Source organism: Carettochelys insculpta, chromosome 17 (assembly GCF_033958435.1).
Source record: "Carettochelys insculpta isolate YL-2023 chromosome 17, ASM3395843v1, whole genome shotgun sequence".
NCBI lineage: Eukaryota > Metazoa > Chordata > Testudines > Carettochelyidae > Carettochelys > Carettochelys insculpta.
In genome coordinates, this window is record NC_134153.1 from 32,459,725 (window position 1) to 32,480,434 (window position 20,710).

Consider the following 20,710-nt stretch of genomic DNA (forward strand, 5'->3'; position numbering starts at 1 on the left):
GCTTCAGGGCAGGGGCCAGCAAATCACAAAGTTCCATAAAAGTGGTCTTCGCATGTGAAAGTTCCACACACACTGCTGGTCATCCCAGGACTCCAAAGCGATGTGGTCCCACCAGTGTGTGCTGGTTTCATGAGTCCAAAACCACCGCTCCACTATCAACAATGCATCTAGGGCAGTCAGCCTTTTTAAGTTCCTGGTCTGCAGTTCAGTGATTTCCTTTCCAGCATTTTCATCATCATCTTCAACCATCATCTCAGCCTGCTGCCTTCATTGTTGAAAAATAAACTTGGTGATATTCCAGGAAGTTGACTAACAGCCTGTACAACAACTTGAAGCATTCGAGGATTCATGCTTGCACTAGCGCTGTGCCATTCGATTTTGCACGGTTAGTGGGTGCTCTGAATTCTGGGAGAGTGCTTTGCATACTGATATAGTGACATCAAACACCCAAAGCAACTGCAGCAATTTTTTTTTCCCCACAACCCAGTGGTACAAACCCCACCAGAATGCAACAGGGCTTAGGCACTGTGGGATTGGTACCCACAATGCGCTGCTCACGCAGTCAAACTTGAACAAGGCAATGGAGATGCGGTAAGTTGTCACAGAAAAACTGTTAGTCGACTTTCCGGAACATTTGTGGACAATTAACTTTGAGTTTATAAGATCGAGTTTAAAAAGTTGAATTTATTTAGAATCTCTTTTATTTCATAGTGTAGAAGGAGCCTGAGTAAAACCCTGCAACACCCCATAAAGCATTTGCTTCCACTTCAGAAAATTAAAGAAAAACAATACGCAGCCCAGTTTCATGCATTTGTGTGGTCACATGACTCTCAACAGTGCCCTCATGTACTCAGATCACTAGATGTAACAGTCACATGCCATGCATGTGGACAGTTATTCTGCCTTAACCATGCTGATAAATGTTCAGGCTCTTCTTTAGAGCATATCTGATTAAAGGAGGAGGGAGATACATTGAAGGAGAAGCTAAAGCTGTGAGAAGAGAGATCTAACCTGAAATGAAGGAGCACATCTTCTGCGGAGGATCTGGACTTTTTTTTTGTATGTTCTCAGTGGTGCATGAGAGAGAAAGCATCTCTTGAAATGTTGAACATAGACACCATGGAGTGGGCAGAATGGAAGGAAAACAGATTGTCTAAGGAGGGACAGGCTAGTGAAGACATCAGAATAATCAGCAATTTAAAAGTCACAAAAGGTGCATACAACATGGAAACAAAGTGGAAGGGAATCTATACCCTAAGGTACAAAACTGGTCAAGTCGGAGCTTGAGAAACCTTTCACTCAGGAAAAAGAACCTTGCAACAACTGTCCACTGTCTGACCTCTGGTTTGTAAGCAAAACAGTGGAGAAGCTTGGAAACAGCCTGCAATCAGATTTCAGTGCAGAGTGTGTAAGATACTGGTCATGCTTGTGGATGACCTCTTCTTCAGAGACAAAGGTTATGCATCCATTCTGATGCTGCCAGATCTCTGCACCGTTAATACCATTGTTCATGGAACACTGTTGTTCTGCCTTAGAGACTAAGTATAAAGTAGCAAATTAGAAAGAAAATTAATTGCTAAAGCACAGCCCTGGCTACCTTGTTCAGTGGAGCTAGACTAAGCCTTGTAGTCTACTGCAGGCTGAGCAAACTTTTTGGCCTTGCAATTAGCCAGCCTTCCTCCCCCCGACCCCCAACCTGTGGGAGGACCACAGAAAGGGATGTGGGGGTAGGTAGGGGGGCGCTCAGGAAGGGGGCACTGCCACATGGGCAACTGCCAGATCTGCACGTGCTCAGCAGTCACTCCTGCTGCAGCCTCCACCACCTCCCCAGCCACATTGACGCTGTGAGGCCCTGGAGCTTGACGCAGGGCCTCTGAATATTCCAATTGGCCCCGCAGCAGGGAGTGTTCCCTTGATGAGGGTAGCAGCAGAAGCTGCAGGGGAAGAAGCAGAGGGCTGGGGAGGCAGTGGAAGCCGCAGGGTGAGGCATTCTATCACACTGTCTCCCCCCCCAACCGCAAATGTTGCACCCCCCCACTTTGCACACCCATGGTCTACTGCACCAAGGGTTGCTCATTCTTTCACGTCAGAATCTGCAGGTACAGGTGGTGTCTGCCTATCACAAGGGAGGAATCATGAGCAGATAATACCAGTGGGGATTAACTTCCAGTGATGACTAAATACCAAACACCAGATTTTCACCTGTTGTAAATCAACGTTACTCCATCAAACTAGGTATATGTATGGTAATTTACACAAGCTGAGGGTCTGACCTCATATGATAGTGTTAGATCTAATAGCTGCTTTTGATCCCTTTGGCCATGAGATAGGTGGCCACCTATCAGTGGGAGCAGGAGTAGATGGGCTATTCAAAGGCTAGTTGTTGAGCATTGCGGAGAGTGGTGTTGGTCAGTTGTTCATTATATGTAAGAGCAGTTAGGTGTTTTCTGTGTGGCCAGCGGGAAGAGGATGGAGAGAGGTTCAGTGTGTTGATCTATTTGTTCACGTTTGTATAGCAGCACTCTTCACCTTAGTGTCCTGGTGCTTCCTTGGAACTATAGCTGAAACAGAATAAACATATGGACAAAGCCTAGGTTCCTTCTTCCATCTCTCCAAGAAGCTACAGAGGGGAGATTTTCAAAGACATAAAATAGTTACGCACCTGACTCCCATTGACTTTCAAGGTGAGTGGGGCTGGCTCCTTTGAGCTTTTGAAAATCTTCCTCTATCTCATCCCATCCCAACTAGTGTTGTAAAGCACATTGTCCAGTCGCTGGCTGATGTGGTGGGGGATGAGGCTATATGGTTGAAGCTCAAAAAGATAAGATTGTGATGAAGCTTGTAGATTAGGGGAAGCAGCAAAGAGGGGAGCAGACAGGAGAGTTTTGGAGGGAGCTTAGAAGTAGAAAGACCTAATTGTTGCATTTGGTTTGTCACTTGGTTGGCTGGTCTCTGTGTATGGCTTGTGTAGCTAGGTCCTGAACCTTGAATAAGCAACTGAGACACATCTGTTAGTGTCACAGTAAGGGCTGTGTGGCTCTGACTCTTGGATCAGCCTCACTGTTTGATGTTTCTGAGTGGTTAATTGCCCCTAGGTTGTTGGGGTTGAGCTGCGCAGGAGGCATAGGATAAAGAAGTGAGTTGCTTGGCAAACTTGTAAGCCATGAAGAAATGCAGCTACCAGGAAGGTTTCAGAGGGAGTTTGGCAGATAGCGTGAGAAGCTCTCCTTCTAAGAAAAGTTCTGCACTCAAAACATGATGCCAAGTGATTCAACAGTGGTGGTAACCTGCACTAGATGTGCCATGTTTTCTTTTCTGTTTGAAGCCAGAAAGGACTTCCTGTCTACGAAGTGCAAGTTAGTGACTCAGCAGGAGGAGAAGATTCGTGGATTAAAAGGGTACGTAGAGACTCTACTTGAGAATCAGAAGCTGAGGCGTTCCTGGCAGCCATATCTGAGAAATGTCAATATCCCAGATTCAAGGAAAAAGGAAGCTGGCCACCAAGGAATCAGGGAGAGGAGGTCAGAGAGGAGGCCTGGCAGTTTGTAATGACCAGAGGCAACACTGGCATTAAGTATTGCATAGACCTGCCTTGTTTATCAGTGTTACATATTTTATAGTCCTTCCTTCACTGCAGGAGACTAGACTAGGTGACCTATTGAGGTCTGCCTCTTCCAGTACTATGATTCTGTGGTGCTCCTCATGACTAGAGGCAGAGAGATTGGACAGGCTGTGGCCACCGGGGGAAGAGGATCACAAAGAATTCCACATAGCTTCAAGTTTCCCATCAATACCACGTCCTCAGTGTGGAAAGAGTGGAAGGAATCTTGGAAGAGCCTGTTGTTCTAAGGTAATGAAGAGATGTACAGGACACACCTATGGATGGATCCTCACCCCCAACCTGTAAGAAAATCAAACTTGCTCACAAAGAGATCCTCAGTTGTTCAGGGGAGACAAGATAATCTGTTTGGTATTTTGTACTAAGAAGAATAGAAAGAATGTCCTGGATGGAATAGAGTGCAACAGTCTGCTGAGCTGTCTTCATGAAGCCAAGACACACTAATTACACTTCATCAGAGGATATGTCACAGTTTAGCGGCCACTGCATGGAATTTGAAAGGATGCTGAAAGAGATTTTGCTTTTGAGATCATTCCCCTGCCATGAGTGACAAGAGACAGAAGGTAGAAAATTCTGAGAGTGAGCAACTGGCTAGGTAAGTGGAGTAGAGTAGAGTGTTTTAGTTTCATTAAACATTGGTCTACTTTTTACAGAGGGAGGGATCTTTATAGCTTGGAAGGTTTCCTTCTTCACTACAAGGGGAAATAATCTTTTCAAGGATGGGGTGACCAGAGTAGCCAGGGGGGCATTAAATCAGTATAACAGAGTAGAGTGAAAAGAGAAAACAAGGGAGTACTCCTTTAACACAGAAGCATGATCTTGAGCACAGAATTAATCTAAAATTGCCTATAAGCCAGTTCTAGGGGGTTAGGAAAAATAAGATATTTGTACTTGTTCATTTCTGACAATGCATTTGATCTGTTCAGTATTACTGGAAGCAGATGGGATGATTCACATGGGTGGAATGTTAAAGTTGGGGGTTATAACCTATTTAGGAAGGATTGAGTGAGCAAAAGGGGAAGGCCCTCCATGTCAAAATAACATTACCCATTTCTTAGTCACTGACAACTCCAAAAATCGTTTTGAATGTTGGTGGATCACTGTCCTAAGGTAAAGTCCAAGAGGGGATACTAGTTGGATTCTATTACAGATCAACAAATCACTCTTGGGAACAGAGTGACTGTTCCTTGAAGCACCTCCCTGTAACATGTAGAGCAGGAAATCTGTATGATCACTGGGGATTCTGTAAGAGTCTCATGCTGTCAGTACTAAAACGTTCTTAGAACCCTCTAAACATTGTAGATCACAATTGCCTAACTCCAAAGTATTGCACACAATCTGAGGGAATTCTACAGTAGCCCTTGTTTGGACAAGTAATGAGGAATTGATAACAGAATTAAAAATTCCTAGCATCTTAACTGTAACTGATCATGATTTCCTCATATTTGTTATGTGAAAACAGAATATAACTTCCAAACCAGCAATATGGTTGGTGCCTTAAAAGAGCCAGTTTCACAAAACCCAAAAACAATTGAATCAGATCAGTTGGGACAAAGAATATAAACAGAAAAACATTAATAATATAATTAAATTTCTGTAATCTGGCAACCCTGGAAAACAGTATGCTGGATTGAAGAACTTGCTGGGCCATGGAGGGCACTGTGAGATGTGAGCAAAATTAAAGACACCAGAATTTTTTAAAGTATATTAGGAACAAAAAAATTCCTAACAATCATTCTGGTCCATTTCAACATGGATATAGTACAAGTGTCAATTACAGTGCAGAAAAGGAAAGTTTGTTCAATAAATATTTTTTTCTGTATTTGGGGGGAAATTGTAATATTGTTCTCATCTAATGGTGAAACAGTTTCCATTTAAAAACTTAGGAGGATATTAAGCAGCATCTTCTGTAGTCTTTTTTCAATCACCAGGCCTGAATAACTTAGTCATAGAATGGCAGGCCAGCATGGACCATCAATCTGATGTGCTATACACATCACAGGCCACCCACACAGTCCAGAATTGCACACCAAACCCAATAACTAAAATTATATTGAGGTATTACACCCCTCTGGAGATGGTTATATTCCACAGGCATAGCCCAGGAGGGACAAAGGTGCACCAGTGCCCAAGCCCCTGCAATGGCAGAAAATTTGATTATTTCATACCTCTGTGATTCTGACAAGGGACCTGCACCTCGTGCTGCAGAGGAGGTAAAGAAAGCAACAGCTGGTTCACGCCAATTACCTGCCAGCCCCCCATGTGACAATGTTAGATTCTGATTGTGTGAGCAAAAACCAGCAACTCAAGCACCTGTGAGAGAATGCTCAGTTCCATCTCCAGCTGTGGCCATCCCTGGTGGCTCAAAGGAAGGAAGGGTGAAAATGACACACTATACATTGTGGGGAAGAAAATCCTTTCCTGACATGCGGGTCACCTGAAGTATGAGATTTTCAGGAACATCAGCAAAACAGTGGTCCCTTCCTAAGCAACCTGTGCATATCATCACAGTTCACTCTTAAACCTAATTTGGTTGTTTGCCCCCACAATTCCTACTGGGTGGCTGTTACAGAGCCCTGCTTCTCTGATTGCTATAAGTCGCCTTCTAATACTCATCCTGAGTGTGTTTGTAGCCAATTGATACACATTTGTTTTTCTGCCACCATTGTCCTTTGCTTTAAATAGCTCTTCACCCTTCCTGGTGTTTACCTGTAAATGTGTTTATAGAGAGCAGTACTATGCCCTCTCAACTGTTATCCTAAATAAACCAACCTCTTCTTCCTCGAGTGTCCCCGTGGGTGCTCCACGATAGGTGTTGGGCTCGCCCCGGCGCCGCAGGTCGGATCTTTTCAGCAGTTTCTGCTGGACCGTGCATGCGCCGGCGCGCGCCGCTCCCTTGCGCGCTCCCAGCCGCGTGCGCGATCCGGTCCCCGCCAGTTCCTCTTTAACCGCCATCGGCTGCAGACAGAATCCGCTCAGGCTACAGCCAGAGTTAGCGTATTTAATGTGTTTAAAGTGTTTAGAGCTTCTTTTTCAGTCTTTAGCTTAACTTAGCTTGTTATTGTTTTCAAAACAAAACAAAACAAAACAAAAAAAAAGGGGAGTAAAAAGTAAAGTTTTACAGCCTTAGTAGCGAGTGGAGCAGCGGAGGCCTGGGGACGTAAGGCTATTAGGCCTCCTGCTGCGGCAGGCTGAGTCTGAGAGGGGAACAGGCACAGAGAAGGTGCTAAGTACCCTATTAACAACTTAAAGACTCACCACAATGTCCTCTTCAGGATTCAAAGTGAGTCATGCCGCAAAGCGATGCCGGCCTCCGATGGGCACAGAAATGCTCCTTCTGCGCAAAGCTCACAGCCAGAGCAAGGAAGGACAGAGAGATGCGACTTAAAATGCTGCTCTTTGACAAGGCCCTCCAGCCAGACGCGCCGGAGCGGCCTCAGCAGGAGGGACCCGCAGAGGCCCATAAAAGGAAAGCTGCTTCCCTAACCCCATCAGTGCAAAAACGGAGGAAGCTTTCACCAACCCAATCCCTGCCGGCAGCCGCAGCGAGCGGGACAGGTGGAGCGCATAGCCCCCAGCCGCAGTCACAGCTGAGCGGCGGCGGCGCGGAGACGCACGTGGCAGAGGCTGAGCCTCTGATAATCAAACAGCTGCCCCACACCGTGGGCAGGGCGGCAGCCAGGCAAGCGCCGGAACCGGCGGCACCGCAGCTAGCAGCACCGACCCCCTGGGAACCGACAGTGCAGAGCTCGCAGGCACGTGGCCTGCAGGCACTGGGGGAGACCACCTGCGTGGCACCGCAGCAGAACGTGCCGAGCACGGCGCAGACAGCGGGGCCGAGATCCCCGACGCGGAAAGGGGCGGAGCCAGCCCCACAGGGGAGGGGAAAGGCAGCACAGAAAACCCGGCACCGCAGCCCTTCTCCAGACAGGGCTGCAGGGCTACTCGCTCTAAGCCCTCCACTTATGCTGCAGACTCCAACGAGGTGGCAGGGGTCCCCTCCAGTATACCCTGAGCCCCCATCCCCGTTCCTACAGCCAGCATCACCATGGCTCGGACCACTATCGCCCTTCCTGGGCTTTGAACCCCTGGCGTACTGCCACAAATCAGTCTCTCCATTATCTCAATCACCCAGACTATCTCGCTCCCCCAGACGCAGCGGGTATGCGCCTCCAGAGTGGTCCAGGTCTCCATCTCCTTAACAGTGCCCGTGTTGCCATGGTCACCCCAATCACGCGGGGCATAGACACCATAGGCATACTCCCAGGGACAGATCCCCCCAGACGTTTCAATATCCCCGAGGGCAATCGCGGACGGGGACGGAAACGCAGATATCTCAGGGGGAGTTGATTCTGGAACCCCGAGATTTTCCCTCGCAAGTATCTAGCGAGAGGATGTATCACCGTCAACAGGACCCAGAGGGGTCCAGAGAGGCTTACCCTAGCGGTTCCTCGCTATCTTCCCCTGACGAGACCACGGCCCCAGGGGACGTCCATCCTCCGGATGATCTCAAACAGTTCCAAGAGCTGTTTAAAAGGGTGGCCTTCACGCAAGGCATCCAAACAGCAGAGGTGCAGGAGAAAAACCATAAGCTCCTTAAAAACCTAAGACCTCCGACCTCTTCCAGAATAGCTATTCCGCTGATGAAGCAATCATGGAGTCCGCCACCACAATATGGCAGACCCCTGCGTCCACTCCGCCTATAAACAAGAGAGTGGATAACAAGTACTTCATCCCGACGAAGGGCATTGAGTTCCTGTTCAGCCACCTGCAACCAAATTCTCTGGTGGTGGAATCGTCTCAACAGAGGTCGAAAACTTCTCAGTACAAGACAGGGGGAACAGACAAGATGCCAAGAAACTAGAGTTGTTTGGCAGAAAGGTCTACTCCGCCTCTACCCTACTGTTGAGAATGGCGAATTACACAGCGCATCTAGCGAACCATAATTTCGACAACTACTCCAGGCTGACTTCCCTCATGGGCTTGCTTCCAGAGGACAAGAAGCCGGTGCTCAAGGCCATCGTGCAGGAAGGCTACGCAGCCTCGAGGACAGGAGTTCAGATCGCCCTAGTTGTAGCGGATACGGCAGCACGCTCAACAGCTATGGCAGTGGTCATGAGCAGGGAGTCCTGGCTCCAGACATCGGGTATCCCGAGGGATCTGCAGGTGAAGATCGTTGATCTTCCCTTTGACACACAGAAGCTGTTTGCAGTATTAACCACAGCGTCCCCAGTACCACAGGGGCTACAAGCAAGGGTGACATCAACAGCACCAACAGTACAGAACTCCCAGGCGACGTTCTCAGCAGAGCCATGCGTCCTCGGGGCAGGGTCAAAGGCCACAAGTTTGACACACAGATCGAGGGCTGCACTATCACTACCATCGCCCAATGTCATCCGAAGCTACTGTTCCACCATCGCCTCCGACCATTCTACGACCAGTGGCAAAAGATCACCACAGACAAATGGGTACTGGAGATCATAGCCACGGGTTATACGATTCCCTTCCAGTCGCTCCCACTGCCACGACCTCCACCCAGACCCCACCTAAAGGACGCCTCCCACGAAGCGAGACTCAAGCAGGAGGTAGGCCATCTTATGCTTATAGGGGCAGTGGAAGGAGTGCCGGAGCAACTCCGAGGGAAAGGGTTCTACTCAAGATACTTCCTCACAGAGAAAAAGACAGGAGGCTGGAGGCCCAGCCTAGATCTTCGAGGCCTCAACCAGTATTTGCACAAGCAATGCTTTCGGATGATCACAGTCGCCTCTATACTTACGGCACTGGACGATGGAGATTGGTTCGCAGCCCTCGACTTACAAGACGCGTATTCCAGCATAACTATTCACCCGGCTCACAGGCGTTTTCTCCAGGTTATGGTAGGCAAAGAACATTTTCAGTACAAGGTTCTGCTGTTCGGCCTCTCCTCGGCCCCCAGAGTCTTCACCAAGACCTTGGCAGTGGTGTCAGCCTACCTGCACAGACGGGGTGTTTATATTCCCATATCTGGAAAAAAAAAAACAAACTGCCTGCTGAAAGGGGCCTCAAAGGAGGAGGTACTTCGCATGATATGCGTCACAGCAGACACATTCTCTTCACTGGGCCTGGTCATCAATTTGGCAAAATCAAAGATAGACCCCGCACAGGACATAGAGTTCATTGGGGCACGTATAAATTCCATCACAGCAAGGGTTTATCTACCAGATACCCGCTTTCGCACCATTGGTTCCCTCGTGCAAGTCATCACCTTCAGCCCTACAGTGCCAGTTCTGACGTGCTTACAGCTGCTGGGCCACATGGCAGCAGCAGCGTTTGTGGTACAGAATGCCCGATTGCATAGGCGCAGCATGCAACACTGGCTGGCAAGCGTCTACAAACCAGCAGCACACACTGTCCACAGGGTGGTGTCGCCCACGACAGAGGTGCGCAGATCCCTGCAATGGTGGGTGAACCCCAAGAACATGCTAACAGGGGTGCCCTTTCACCAACCATAAATATCTGTTTTTCTCACTACCGATGCCTCCCACATAGGGTGGGGAGCACACATGGGCGAAAAGGTGATGCAAAGACTGTGGTCCTCCACGGAACAGTACTGCACATAAATATACTGGAGCTCAGAGCAGTGTTCAACGCCTGCAAACACTTTCCGGACCATATACAAGGCAAAGTAGTCAGGATCAGTACAGACAATACCTCCACCATGTTTTATATAAATCGGCAAGGAGGAGCTCGGTCCCGTGCCTTATGTGCGGAAGCAGTCCGATTGTGGAACTGGTGCATCGCCAACAATATAACCTTGAAAGCCTCGTATTTACCAGGCGCTCACAATGTGAAGGCAGACCAGCTGAGCAGGCGCTTCGCACTCACACACGAGTGGCAGATCCGTTCCGATCTGCTGCGACCGATTTTTCACGCATAGGGATTTCCCCAGGTAGACCTGTTTGCCACTCAACACAACAAGAAGTGCCCACAATACTTCTCCAGGGCAGGACTGGGACTGGGGTCCCTGGGGGATGCATTCGCGATCTCGTGGAGGGGCCCCCTGCTCTACGCCTTTACTCCCACAGTGCTTATCCACAAAGTCTTGCAGAAAGCCAGGAGAGAGAGAGCCCGAATGATCCTAGTAGTCCCAACGTAGGATCGACAGCAATGGTTCCCCTTACTCCTGCACATGTCGGACCATCCACCGATGCCCCTCCCGGTGGCGCCGGATCTGCTCACGCAAGCCCAGGGGTCCATAGTGCATCCACACCCCCGAGGCCTGCGACTGCAAGCATGGTTAATCCATGGCTCAGCTCCCTAGAGAGCACGTGTACGGAGGGAGTGCAACAAGTCCTAGAAAGTAGCAGGAGGACTTCCACCAGGAAGCCCTATAAGCAAAAATGGACTTGATTCACTGCATGGTGTTCTACCAAGCAATTAGCCCCCCTTGCTGCGCATATACCTGTAATACTAGAGTATTTACTGGACCCCAAGAGAGGCGGACTCTCCCTATCCTCGTTGAAGGTCCACCTTGCCGCCATATTGGCTTTCAGACATGAAGAGGAAGGGCACACGGTGTTTGCCCATCCCATGGTTACCAGGTTCCTCAAAGGGCTGGGAAACCTATACTCCCCTCGGAAACCGCTTCCACCTTCGTGGAGCTTGGACCTGGTGCTTAATGCGCTAATGGGACCACCGTTTGAACCCTTAACCACAGTTTCCCTCCGTCTCCTTACGATAAAGATGACCTTCCTTCTTGCAATCACGTCAGCTCGCAGGGTGAGCGAGCTTGCGGCAGTTATGGCAACGCCACCCTGCACAGTAATTTCCAAGGAGGTGGTAACCTTATGACTGCATCCAGCCTTTGTTCCCAAAGTTTCTTCAGAGTTTCATATTAACGAACCTATAGTTTTACCCTCGTTTATCCAAAGCCTCATAACTCCAACAAAGAGGCACGCCTACACCTCCTGGACGTGAGGAGGGCGCTGGCTTTCTATATAGACAGGACTAAGTCCTTCCGGAAAATGGATAGACTCCTAGTCTCTCTCGCTCCCAAATCAAAAGGAGAAGGTCTCTCTTCGCTGAGAATCTCGAAGCACATTGTATCCTGCATAAAAATGTGCTACAAACTTAGAAAGACTCCTTTACTGGCCTTGCCTAGGGCTCACTTCACTAGGGCAGTGGCGGCATCAACAGCCTTTTTCAAGGGCATTGCGCTAAAAGACATTTGCAGAGCGGCGACCTGGTCATCCTATGACACCTTCACCAAGTATTATGCCCCTCACAGGGTATTCCAAGAGGATACCCATCTCTCGACAGCAGTCCTCTCGGGGACAAGCTGCACATAAACCGATTACCCACCTCCTATCTTGGGTTACTGCTGGGTAGTCACCTATCGTGGAGCACCCACGGGGACACTCGAGGAAGAAAGAGAAGTTACTCACCGTAGTAATGATGGTTCTTCGAGATGTGTCCCCGTGGGTGCTCCACCACCCGCCCATCCTCCCCGCTTCGGATCTCTGTTTAGTATTTTTCAGGAGCATCCGAGGCGGTTGGTCAAGGAACTGGCAGGGACCGGATTGCGCATGCGGCCGGGACCGCGCAAGGGAGCAGCGTGCGCCGGCGCATGTGCGGTCCGGCAGAAACTGCTGAAAAGATCCGACCTGCGGCGCCGGGGCGAGCCCGACACTTATCGTGGAGCACCCACAGGGACACATCTCGAAGAACCATCGTTGCTACAGTGAGTAACTTCTCTTTCCAGTGTCATCTTGTAAGATGGACCCTCCACTCCCCTGATCATCTGAGTAGCTCTTCCTTCTCTGCACCTCTTGGACTTTGTAATAGTTGTTCTTGAACATGAGTGACCAGAATGGTACACACAACTCCATATGAGGTCTTGTGACTGCTTGGTACAATGGCATTAAAGCTTCCTTATCTCTAGTGGAAATACCTCACTGACACATTCTAGAAACAATTTGTCTTTTCTACAGCTGCATCACATCAAATGCTCATAATCCTTCTGTGATCAGTTACACACACTGGTCTCTCTTCTCTGTCACTTCAGCTGATGAGCCCCCATTTTATAGAAAAAGGTTGTACTATTAAATTTCATCCCATTTCTTTTATTCCAGATATGGAGGTCATCCCTTTCTTCCCGTGTAATATTCTGATCCTCCGCTCTATTGATGATGCCTCCCAACGTTGTATCATCAGCAAATTTCATTAACACATTCTTACTTTCTTATGCCAAGGTTACTAATTAAAATATTAAATAAAATCAGCTACAAGAATGATCCTTGAGGAACCCCACTAGTAACTTCCCTCCAATCCAGCCTTCTGCTTGTTGGTCAGTTCCTTACCCACCTTACAGTTCTTGTACTAATCACCGTCTGCAGCAAATTTGTAGGGTTCTGGAAAAAAAATTGGCTCCACATTTTTATCCACAAAAACAATCCATGGATATCCATGGATGTGGATGCCCGTAATTATCTGCAAATTTGCAGGGCTCTGTCTGTCAGCCTGACATAAATCCTAGTCAAAATAGTAGAGCAGCTGGTAAGAAGATTTAGTTAATTATATTATCTTCCTTTAATTCTTTATTAATGTTGAATAGTGTGGATTCATAGAAAATATTAGTGTCAAACTACCTTTATCTTTTTTATGAAATACATTTGGTTGATAAAGATAACAGTATTATTGATGTAATAGGCTTCTGAACGGCACTTGACTTGGTAACACTCAAAATGATGCTTCAAAAATAGTGTATTAAAAACTGGTGAACTAACAGGTCTCAAACTGTAATTGTAAATGAGGAATCATCAAGCAGGTGTGTTTCTCGCAGGGAATTGGGTCTTCACCCTGTGCTATTTTATATTTTAATCAATGACCTGAAAATCTTAAGAACATAACATAAGAACATCATCTCGGATAACATTTGCAGATAATGCCAAAAATTTGGGGAGTGGTAAATAGGACAGCTCATTGAGTCAGAGTGATCTGGGTTACTTGGTATACTGGGCACAAGCAAACAACATGCACTTGAGTGCAGCCAACTGTAAAATTATGCATCCAGGAACAGAGTCTTTCCTGAGTGGGTGACTATCCTGAGATGTAGAATCAATTCCTAGGGTGTTAGTGTGGCCAAAAGCACTGATATGATCCTTCCATGTGTAAACTGGAATCTTGAGAAGTAGATAGAAGATTATATCATCTCTGTTTGGCAGTGGCGTGACTTCTGCTGGGATACTGTGGTCAGTTCTGGTATCTGCTGTTCTAAAAAAGTATGTTGGTAAACTGGACAGGGTTCAGAGAAGAGCTTTGATTGATATTTGAGTAAAGTATTGGAAAAGATAGCAACAGACTCAAGGAATGCAATCTGTTTATCTTAACAAACAGGTTAAGGAGTGGTTTAATCAGTTTGTAAGTACCAACCTGGGGAATAAATAATTTGACAATGAGGTCTTCAGTACAGCTGACAAAGATGTAACAGGATCTAGGGTGTGCCCACAATACTAGCTAAAATCGATTTTCTTAACATCGATTTATTAATGCTGGGTTTTATCAATTTGGTTTTGAGCATTCTTACATTCCCACATGCTCACCACAAAATCAACTTATTGCTGCCACACACAAGTATCTTAAATCAACTGCTGCAGCAGCGTGTTGTGGGAACCTAGCCCATAGTTCCCTGAGCCCTGTAGCATTCTGGCTATTTTCACTGGGGCAGCATGGGAAAAAATGCCTTGCAAATAGATGTGGGTATCTGATGACAACTTCCCACATTTCATTCGCCTCTTTCCCCTGCCATGTTAAACAAATGTCCCTTTTTTCAGACGGGATCTGGTTCGGCTTTATAAGAGATGTGATTTTTATAATTGAGGGAAGGAGAGGGGAGGGACAGTAAAGCCCTTAGGAATGGTTAGAAAAAAGATTTTGTGTTTCCCAACTGACAGATTTTTGAAACAGGATGCAAAAGCACTGGATCTTTGGAGGCTTGGATCTGGATTTAGACCTCCTGGCAAAGAAGACCATCAGAACTAGAATTTGTTTAAGTAGACGGGGTGCTACACTGAAACTGCAATGAATCATTGAAACAGTTATGGCTTGGGGCAGCGAAAAGACCCCCAGCTAAAGCCAGCACCTGAAAATCGTGGCCGCCCAGAGAGACCCACCACCTGCCCCTATTAACACCATGCCTAGGCTTGGAACTAGGTTTGGCTCTGCATCTGGATGTAGACCTCCTGAAAAAGAAGACCCTTAGAAGAAGAATACATTTAAGTAGACACAGGTGCTACACTGAAACTGCAATGAATTATTGAAACAGTTGCAGCTTGGGGCAGCTAAAACACCCCAGACTACAGCCAGCCCCGAAAATCATGTCCGCCATGGGAGACTTCCCCCAGGTGGCTAAAAGACCCCAGATTACAGCCAGGTTTGGATTTCCCAAAAAAGACCCGCAGAACAAGAATATGCCTTGCTGCAAGCCTTACTTTGAGAACTGTGGTAATTGTATAACTACTGCACGGCCTTCATTGAAACAGTTATGGCTAGGGGTGGCTGAAAGACCCCGGCGGTAGCCAGCATCTGAAAATCATGATCGCCGAAGGAGACTTCCCCCAGGGAGCTAATAGACCCCCAGTAACAGCCATCACCTGAAAATTGTGACCACGAAGGAGACTTTCCCTCAGCGGCTGAAAGACCCCCTACTACAGCCAGCCCTGAAAATCATGAATGCTGAGGGAGATGTCCCCTGGGTGGCTAAAAGGCCCCTAGCTACAGCTAGCATCTGAAAATCATGACGACCAAGGGAGACTTCCCCTGGGCAGCTAAAAGACCCCTGACTATAGTCAGCCCCTTGGCCTTTGGCTAAAACCCTTCCAAAAATTTCTTCTGAGAGGACAGCCTGCTAGTGACAAAGTATTTTCTTCTGTTGCCCAAAAATCGTGACTGGCCAGGGAGACTTCCCCTGGCCGGCTATAGGACCCTCACCACATACAGGCTGCGTGGCACCTTGTGCAGCACATGCTTTTATTGGTTCGAGGTTAAGCCATGTGATGCAGCTGGGTGTGGGAAAGTTCCCAACTGCGTGGCATCACTGGGCGGGGTGGGAAGGGAGGAGATGTGGGGGTCAGGACAAAATGTAAACGGCTAAAAGGTTTCTTGTCCAAGCAACATGTAAATGGCTAAAAAGTTTCTCATCCTATCAGACAAGCATGACCCCCACCCACAGTCTAGTTGTCACATGGTGCAGGGGGCAGTGGCTGGTGTCAGGCAGTGCAGTAAAAAAAGGGCAGTTAACGGGCATACACAGAACCACAGACCCCACAGTTGTGCTACTCGCAAACAAGAAAATTTTTCAGCCTCTCATGACCCTACAGCCACAGGTTTCCAGGTGCCAAATTGAAACTATCTCCTTGTTGCCTAATTCCTCTGAACCTGAAAGCAGTGGAAATGGAAGAGGCCAGAGCGGAGAACTGTGGGGCATTGTGGGGCGCTTACAGGACGTGTCTGGAGGCTAATGAATTTGATTTAAAGGCATGGCATGTCCTCACTAGCCTTCATTCAGAATTTTAAATTCAAACTGTATACTGCACCCATCAGGTTACTACAACATTATGATATTGATATAATGTCAATTTTTAGTGCACCATAAATTGAGCTAATGGAATTTACAGTGAAGACAGGCACTTGGAAAAATAGGGCTGAATGACTTAAAATTAGTATTATCTCATAGTGTAGACATAGCCCTCATGTCTGGAAATTGGAGTTTGGCAAATTCAGACTGGAGATAAGGTATTATTTTTTTCACGATGACAGGAATTAAACTTTGGAACAATTTAGCAAGTGTTGTAATGGATTCTCCATCACTGTCAATCAATTTAAATCAAATTTAAATCTAAAATATGTGCTGTAGTTCAAACAGGAATTAGTTCAGGAAAAATCTCTGGCCTGTCTTATACAAGAAGTTGGGCTAGATGATTGCAATGGTCCCTTCTGATTTTATAATCATTACAATGTGGCTAGGAGAATAGCCCTACCCCTTTTCATGATACATGTCTGCCATTTGTTATAGGGTTCCCAGGTACTGTTTGGCTGCTTCTATACTTGCTTCCTCCCATTGGAGGTGGCATGGTAATGAGGCAATTTGCAGCAGGCTAATGAGGTGCTAATTTGCATATTCAGTGCCTCATTAGCATAATGGCAGTTGTGCATATTTTAAAGTGCAGACTTCAAATTGCAGATTGACAGTGTATATGGGGGCAGCTTTGAAATAAGTGCCCCACTCCAACATCCCCTTATTCTAATCTAGTTTTGTGGGAGTAAGGGAATGTTGAAGAGGGGCGCTTATTTTGAAGCTGCCCCATCTACACTGTCGATCTGCAATTTGAAGTCTGCACTTTGAAATTCGCATGGACACAATTGTGCTAATGAGGCACTGAATATGCATTTTAGTGCCTCATGAGCCTGCTTCAAGTTGCCTCATTACCATTCCACCTCCAAAAGGAGGGGGGTGAGTGTAGAAGCAGCCTTAGAGGGTCATAGCACTGCCATGTCCAAGCAGCTTTTCTCAGTTTGTGTCAGGCCTGTAGACTGTGGCAGTTCATTTGGACGGGGACTGGGTTATGTTAATCCATTCCTTTTCACCAGATGGCAATGTGCCCTGCAGGGGTGCTAACTTTAAATTAGCTTGGAAGCAGCCTTCATGGCTTAGGAAGTAGTATATCTCACCAGAAAAACATGACACCAGTGCTCCTAGCTTTTCAGTGACTGCTGGGTGCAGAGTAAGATGGGTTTTTACTCCAAAAGCTCCAACTAGCAAGAGACATGCCACCTGAGAGGACACCTCCCTCTCCAAGCTGTACTGCCACTTAGGCAGTTGCAGCAATTCAGCCGGAGCCACTTAGTAGAAAAGAGGGAGCTGCAGATATGGCTTTCTTCAGAGGGGGCCCTTCAGAACGTACACCCCTTCTTCTTCCTCCTTGCCCCAAAATGTCCCACATGTGATGACCTGCATGGCATGCTGCAATTCCATCTTTTTATCCAGTCCTATAGTAGAGCCAGCTTTTCCAGGTCTGGCTGAGGCCTGTTTGATTTGCTCTTCTCACTGACTGAGTCTTGTTGAGTTGAGGGCCAGAGGAGCTGTGGGGTTTTTAGCTTATCTGAAGTTTGCTCTTGTGACGAGCTGGGATTTATGAGAGTGGCATTAGTTTCTGGCTCTGCCACAGACCCACAGGCTGCCTGTGTGACCTTGAGCAGGACACTGGGCCCCTCTTCATCTGCAAAGCAGGGGTAGTCCTTCCTTCTTCCTGCCTATAGCTTGTCTTGTGTTTTGATGTCATCCCTTTGGGACAGTTGTCTTTTTACTATCTATATGCAGTTCTTCTGGTACTTCATCTGTGATACCAATCGTAACAACAGTCCTTTAAGTTTGGTGGCAGAGGTGCCAAGTACTCAGGAGAGAGGTCATTTTGGAAGTATAAATAAATAGTTTGACTTCTCGATTCATATTAGTCACAAGGACACTCTGACAGCTAGGAACTGACCATCTCCCCACACCATTCTTCCAGCGTTAGGGACTGGTCCAATATCCTGTCTGCAGGACAAAGCTTCCTCAGTACACTGATCTCCTTGGCCCCCTCCCCTGATTTTCAGAGGATGCTGTTTTATTTCAGGCATTAGAAGACAGTTTGTAGAGGCAAACCTTCTAGAGCTCCCTGGCTCCTAGTCCCCTTGTGAAGCACTTGCAGCCACTTACCCCTTCTTTCTAGTCCTCTTCTATTCAGTGCTAAACAATTCAAAACAATCCTACACCTCTACTTCCTCCATGCTGCTTGTGGGAACTCCTGGTGAGTTTGGAATTGTCGGGAAATCCTGAGATCATATTTATCTCTTCCTGTGAGTTCAAGTCAGAAATAAACTATTTCCTTGTGCGTTTCAGATGCAGTACCTAGATACCATGAATGGAGAGGACCTGCTACTCTCTGGTGAAGTGACTTGGCGCCCTCTTGTGGAGAGTAATGCCCAAAGCATCCTGAGGCCAACTTCCCCAGCCTATAATGATGAAGGACTCTGAGCTCTTCATGAGTCAATGAACAATGTGTTAAATCAGCTTGTATCTAAAAGGAAAGTTATCTCACTCTGTGGGGTACCCCAGGAAAGGAAGGAATAAATATTTGTTGTTGAAAGAGTATATTTGAATAAGCAGCCTTTTGTATTGATTTACACATTTGTAAACCTGACAGCAGTACTCTTTTGAATATTCTACTTCAGATTAAATGCTGCTAGTTCACTTTTTGAGTAATGCTTGGCTGTTGCAAAAGTATAAAGATGTTCCTGTAGCTAGGTTCTCTGAGACAGCATTCATCTTTTGAAAACCAAATATCTAACCAAAAGTGCCAGGCTGTTCCAGAACAGGGTTCTCTGCACCTTGTCTGGCAAGTGGGGAGCTGCTTCATAACTACAATGACATGACTCCACCATGAAGAGCTGCCAAGTTTTGAGTGTTCTAGATGTTGAAATATCTCTATCCTGACTTGGAGGAACATAGTCAGCTTTGGTATTAGAAGGCCCTGCAACTGGCTGAGAAGATCTTGAAATAATTTTCAATAAAAGCCCTATTTAGGATCAGTCGGTGACTGGCACCTAGCACAAGGCGCAAGGAGCTGAACCCAGGACCAAGCATGTCCACAGTCCTTGCTAGCCTCCTTTGTACTAATCACCTTCAGATGGAGGGGACAGGGCCATGGTGAGACTGTGGCTAACAGCCATTTTAGTCTGTCAACATGGAAAAGTTCGCTATTTCAAAATAAAATCAAAATAGCAGGTGCATTATTTCAATTCTGGTACACCTCATTCCATGAAATAATGCCAGTTTCAGAATTGCTGTTTTGAAATAACAAGAAGTCCTATGGCACCTTATAGACTAATAGATATTTTGGAGCATAAGTTTTTGTGGGCTTATGCTCCAAATATCTGTTAGTCTTTAAGGTGCCACAGGACTTTCTTGTTGTCTTTGGAGATACAGACTAATATTGCTACCCCTCTAATAGTTGTTTTGAAATAGGCATTATTAAGACATGAAATAGCACTATTTCGAAATAAGCCATAATGGGCTCGAGTGGCACTATTTCAGAATAGGAAATGCTATTTTGAAATTCCCATTTTGGAATCGCACGGCCATGTAGCCGTAGCCTTAGAGTCCTTATTGTTTCAGAGTAGCTAGATCTTCTCATTATGTCCACATGCTTTCTTGAGCTATGCTCTAGTGCAAGGGTGGGGAACCTGGTTGCCTTGATCTGGCCCACAAGGCTTAGTGCTCCCCACCCCCTGCAGCAGGGAGCCTGTGCTGATGCTCCAAGCCCATGCCCCCTGACCCCCGCATAGCCAGAGTGCCAGTTCCTGGGGCCCCAAGCCTCCTGAGCTAGATCAAGGCAAGCTGGATGCAGACCACAGGCTCTGCCTGGTGGAGAGAGGGGGTGGGTCTGCATGCTCATTTCCCCTCCCCCCTGGCTGGGGGAACAGCAGCACAGCAAACTGCTCATATGGAGGCTTGCTCCCTGCTGCTTTCATTGGCCAATGGGAGGGGAAGTGGCTGGGAGCAGCAGAGGGCATGAAGCCATATGTGCCCCTGAAGAGCTGGGCCAAGCAAGTCCCCTCCCCAGCCCTCTCACACACTCCTCCTGCTCAGACTCTGCTCCTGCATGCCCCCCACAACACCCTAAATGTTGGTCCTTTCTCCTTCCCCCACAGACTGGAGTGCTAGGGGGGTTAGATGTCTTTTTTTTGGCTTCTCAGGGGCCTCATTGAGGTGTTTGGGGGGGCAGGGGTTGTTTTTTTGCTTCTTGCATTTTTGCTTTAGTGGTTGCTGCAGTAGAATAACACCTCAATAGTCTATTCATGTTCTCTATGGCATAAAATTATGCTGCAGCCACAGAGAAGCTCCACCCACAGAGAAGTTCAAGACCTTTTCTAGTTAAGCCGTCAGCAGTTACCGCCCCCCCACCCCCCAGCCAAAGATGTGAAATAAAAACCTGCACAAAATAAACATAAAGCAGCGCTTTACTGCCCAAACTGGAAGTCAGCATGGGGGGTTGAATCCAGTGACTGAAACTG

At 47.2% G+C, this 20,710-nt stretch overlaps 1 protein-coding gene across 1 annotated transcript in view; it reads left to right on the top strand.

The window, feature by feature from the left end:
- The window catches only part of UQCC1 (ubiquinol-cytochrome c reductase complex assembly factor 1), an 84,966-nt gene extending 66,178 nt beyond the window's left edge, over positions 1–18,788 (top strand). Inside the window, exon 10 of the mRNA XM_075011370.1 lies at positions 18,537–18,788. Within this exon, the coding sequence (XP_074867471.1) occupies positions 18,537–18,671 (135 nt within the window). The 3' untranslated portion in view covers positions 18,672–18,788. The remainder of the gene's footprint in view (positions 1–18,536) is intronic.
- The last annotated feature ends 1,922 nt before the right edge of the window (positions 18,789–20,710 follow it).